Consider the following 3,427-nt stretch of genomic DNA (forward strand, 5'->3'; position numbering starts at 1 on the left):
AATTCAGCACATGTGTGTGTACATGTGTGGGGAATGCACTGTAGTATTTACCAACTGTGTGGCCGAAGATAAAAATGTTTAGAGTATTGTCTTCTACCCTCAGTAGTGCCTTGGGGATTTTTAAAAGACAAACAAGCCTTAACTCAGCATTGCATTGATTTTTTTCCCCCACAACCATTTTTAAAATATATACATTTTCCGATAAGAAATAATGTTGAAATTTGTGTGTTTTGCAGGTGCAAACAGTGTTCCCAGGCGGGCTGTTTGGAACCGGATACAGAGGACGTGAGGGAATGGGATGAGAGGAAAGTAGCAGAGGGTATGATAACCGACCCAGGAACTCTTTCTATCCAGGCAGAGTAAACTCTACTCCGCTAGAGCCTGACCCCTCGCTCTGTCCGCCACCCTTCCTGCCACTGTGTACTGGATCCCGGCTATGGGACAGGCAGTCTCTGCTCCCTGTCCCACACATTAATCACGTTCACCTTTTAAATGTGGAGGGCCAAAGTGCAGCAGGCTTTCTACGCCTCTGGAACTCCTTATACGTTTTGAAGAGGGAGGATTGAGCTCATCCGATCAGGCAGCTTAATTAGCTTAATTGCCCATTTAATTTGCCGTTTCTGAGAGCCGAAATGAAATGTGACCCAGACAGCTGACTCTGCAGGACAGGGGGATCTGGACAGTGTGACTGAATTTCAGTGTCCGTCCCTCCCAAGTGTTGGGTGTTGATGTGAGTCCAGCTTATTCATTGATGGGTGATAATGTAACTCATGTGTTCCACGGTGCTGGATGTGACCTCTGTGTGTTCAGTGCTGGGTGTGACCCCTGCGTCCTCAGTCTGAGGTGTGACTCATGGGTCCCCAGGCCTAGGTGTGACTCCTGTGTCCTCAGCACTGGATATGGATGTATCCCGTGTGTCCTAAATGCTGGTTTTGACTCAGGTGTCCTCAGTGCTGGATGTGACCCGAGTCTTCAAAGCTGTGTGTAACTCATGTGTCGTCAGCACTGGATGTCATTTCTATGTCCTCAGTTCTTGCCGTGTCCTCAGCACTGATGACGTGCTTCACTTCTCTGCAGTTCTAGGTGTGCAGCTGATGCAATATGTGTTCCTGATGAAGCTGGAGCTGGAGGATGAAACTGACTCTGTGGAGGCCCTACTGTGGGAGCACGCTGTGAGTGAAGAGATGTCACAGACTGTGCATGGTGCTCACAGACGGAGTTAGCCCCCCATCCGTAGCTTCTGGTGGGGATGTCTTTAAAAGGAGGACATGCTGTTTAAAACACTGTTGTTAGTCAAAGTGTGTAGAAAGGATGTGGTCACTTACTACTGAAAATGGACATCTGGAGCACTTCTTGTTTTCTTTCTTCAACCAGTAAAAGCCTGTATGGAGGCTTACAGAGGAAGTGAAGGGATCTGCGTTGTATTTCTGTTTGCTTGTGTCTGACTGTCTTTTTCTGTGGAATCTCGTGACTGGTCCTGGGTTTTCTCCTCTCCAGGAGAGCTTCTTCCGAGTTTCCGCCAGTGATGCTGCAACCAGTCAGGATGCACAGGACTGGATACAGGAGACGATGAACAAGCTCCGCCCACCAGGGGGAAGTCTGGGTAAAAAAGCTAGTTATATTCTCCAGGTTTGTTATAGCATAAGACACTGAGGCAGTAGCCAAAGTAGAAGCAATGCTTGAAACATTCCCTTTAGCTGAGTATGGTCAATATCATCTAACAAGATTCAGGAAAAAAAACGTTCCATCAATATTTGCAGCAGAATATCTCTAACTGGATATAAACAGCCTCGTTCACAGCGAGTTGAGCCAATAAGACGAGTTGTCACGGCCCCGATTTTCCCTCGCGAGCGATTTCCGATGAGCGAGACTGAGAGTGAATCAAAGCCGCGTGCTCCGCTGTAGAGCAACACGCGAAGCAGGAGCAGCGTTACCGAAACCAGTCGCGCGTTCTGACCTCACGGTCGCGACGTCTCGCCTTCCGGAAGGGCTCGTTTACAGTCTGCCCGCGCCCGCGATCTGTGAAGGTGCGTTGCGCACCGGTGGGTTTCTGCAGACCGTGGCACGGTATTAAAATCACGGCGCTGAGGTGCGTCTCTGTCCCCCTCCCCCCTCCTCCCCCACCCCCCCTGCAGCGGAGCGACCTTGGCTGGATCTGTGTCTGAGGTCATACGCCGTGGAGGAGGGCGGCCGGCGCGTGGTCTGTCACCAGATCTTCAACACGGTGGCCAGAGGGGCCGAGCTCTGACACGCACCGCGGTAACACGATGGGCCTTTCTCATTATTACCTCTCACAGTGTTTACCCAGCCCTGCTCCCTGCTCTGGGAAAGGATTCAGGAGTGAAGGTTAAGTATAACACAGATCAGCAGTATGCGTAAAAACATGCTTTCTGAAACTGAAGTATAAGAAATATTTACGTTTTTTGTACTTGGATGTATGTACGTATTTAGTGTACTTACATGAGAAGAGTGGTTTAAACTGAAAAGAATGTATTTTTCTGACTGCATTGTAAATAAACATCTAAATACTCCCAGTGCCTGTGTGGTGTAATCATCAGCAGTGAAGGGTGTTCTTTAGCTTCCAGATACAGTTGACATGAAGTAGTCGCTAATACTTTATCGTCAAATCTTTAAAACGTACCCTCCACCACAGAGTTCTATCAGCTGTGGATCTGAAGAAGCCGGCAGCTTGGAGATTACTTTCCCCTATCTCCCATGGCTTCTCTGGCACCTGAAGCTTACATCTGAGTTCCAAGGCACCCGTATTGCATCTCTGTGTAATAGAGACAGTCTTGGAATGATTTTGATGATGGGCTCATTGCCAGTAGTGCTGTTGAGATGGGACACTGTCACCTCAGAGCACGGAGTAATTCCCTCATCCCAGCCCTAGTGCGCCACCTTGTGGTGCGTCCAGAGTAGGGGAGGTTAAAAAATGAATAATTAAACATTTTGGAAGGGCTTTTTTTTTCAATTATTTTCTCCAGATAGCAATCTTTCACACAGTCTCTGGGAAATGCCATTCTGTAGACGTAGTGTCTTTCCCTCCCCCCCATAATCTGAACAGACTTTTTAGTTATATATGTATCTTTCCCCTGTTGCCATTGATGCTATCTTTCATTCGTCTCTCCTGTCTGCTTCTCTCCGAGATGCAATCTCTCCAGGCGTCCCGTCCCCGTCGCGGCGCTTTAGGCCCCGCGGCCCCCGTGTCACCCCGGGCGGAGCGGGCAGGCCACAGCGGGGTGGTGTGCACGGGGCGGGGACTGTCTACAGAGTAGATAACGGTGGGAGATTATCAGATTTATCCCGCGGAGTAACTTCGGAATAGCGTCTGCTCTCATGCAGGCTCCCTAATCCCTCAGTATTTTACTCTCCCGTACCCCTGGTTGTGATTGCTTTCACTGTGTCTGTTTCAGCGTTTCAGGAATGT

The 3,427-nt window shown here is 49.1% G+C and overlaps 1 protein-coding gene across 1 annotated transcript in view; it reads left to right on the plus strand.

Annotated features, from left to right (window-relative positions):
- pot1 (protection of telomeres 1 homolog) overlaps window positions 1-2,248 on the plus strand; it is a 38,600-nt gene extending 36,352 nt beyond the window's left edge. The window contains exons 16-19 of the mRNA XM_036518461.1: window positions 237-319; window positions 1,078-1,172; window positions 1,498-1,603; window positions 2,136-2,248. Coding sequence (XP_036374354.1) covers window positions 237-319; window positions 1,078-1,172; window positions 1,498-1,603; window positions 2,136-2,248 — 397 coding nt within the window. The remainder of the gene's footprint in view (window positions 1-236; window positions 320-1,077; window positions 1,173-1,497; window positions 1,604-2,135) is intronic.
- Window positions 2,249-3,427: the final 1,179 nt, after the last annotated feature.

Source organism: Megalops cyprinoides, chromosome 23, assembly GCF_013368585.1.
Source record: "Megalops cyprinoides isolate fMegCyp1 chromosome 23, fMegCyp1.pri, whole genome shotgun sequence".
Taxonomy (NCBI): Eukaryota; Metazoa; Chordata; class Actinopteri; order Elopiformes; family Megalopidae; genus Megalops; species Megalops cyprinoides.